The 1,090-nt window shown below is 34.6% G+C and overlaps 1 protein-coding gene across 1 annotated transcript; it reads left to right on the top strand.

The window, feature by feature from the left end:
* Window positions 1–394: 394 nt before the first annotated feature.
* On the top strand, window positions 395–805 carry LOC111884611 (auxin-responsive protein SAUR71). The gene has a single exon (XM_023880916.1). The coding sequence runs from the start codon at window positions 395–397 to the stop codon at window positions 803–805; it is 411 nt and encodes a 136-aa protein (XP_023736684.1).
* Window positions 806–1,090: the final 285 nt, after the last annotated feature.

Genomic DNA, 1,090 nt, shown 5'->3' with positions numbered 1-1,090 from the left:
TAGACCTGTAACGGCTGTAAGTAATAATTAAAAAGCTTGAATATACTGCATATCTAAAATACCTCATCCGTAGATAAGAAAATTAAACTAACTGGTTGACTCGTGCACATTTGTAAATCATGCAACGTATTTAGACAGAATCTTTGCTACTTCTCTACCTATTTTCATTTTTTTTGGTTAAAATGAATGCAACCATTAAAATAACATATAATATGCATAAAGCACATGAAGACGATACCTTGGGACATTTAATCATATCCCTACAATAATTTAACAAGTCTGAAAGTTAAGCTGTCTTCATTTTATATATCAGCACTTCCCCTTCTACGATACCCTCCCACTGAATTTGGTTCTTCTCTAGAAACTGGTAAACAGACTACTCACTCTACAAAAAATGTTGGGCAAGAAAATAGGATTCGTCAAGAGACTGGGAAACAAGATTAAGATAAGGACTTGCACCAGTCATGGTTCTGAGCCATTACATTACGAGTGTCTGTTAAGCAGTGATCATGGCGACAACAAACAAGAGCATCAATCAAGCGTGAGTACTCCCAGAGGATGTATTGCATTATACGTTGGAGAGGAGAGACGACGGTTTGTGGTTCACACAGCTCATCTTTCTCACCCTCTCTTCCAGATATTATTAGAGAAGACTGCTGAAGAATTTGGGTTCGTTCAGAAAGACAAGCTGGTGATTCCGTGCACCATTGATGTTTTCCGAGAGGTCGTGAGGGCTGTGAAATGCAACAATGGCAAGTTCGATTTAAGATATTTGGTTGAAGAAATCAATTACAGCGCTACTTGATAGAGAAGTTGTGCTATGGCAACTCCATTTAGACCAAAAGTTTTTAAATTTTACCTTGTCATACTTGAATTTCACAGAAAATATAAGTGAATGAACAACAAAGTTAATATATGTATCGTTTTGATGCAAAAAATAATAACTACCTCTTGTTTACACTTTAAAGTTGCTCTAGTTGTGCATTTTATTTGTAATAAATTAAAAGTAATATAACTAATTAGGGTAAATATATTTTTGTTTTTTGATAAATTTCTTTACATATCTACTTAGATTAGATTAGGTGTGAGG

The sequence above is a fragment of the Lactuca sativa genome, chromosome 3 (assembly GCF_002870075.4).
Source record: "Lactuca sativa cultivar Salinas chromosome 3, Lsat_Salinas_v11, whole genome shotgun sequence".
NCBI lineage: Eukaryota > Viridiplantae > Streptophyta > Magnoliopsida > Asterales > Asteraceae > Lactuca > Lactuca sativa.
Note: the sequence above shows the minus strand (reverse complement) of the source record. Positions and strands in the feature narration are given on the sequence as shown.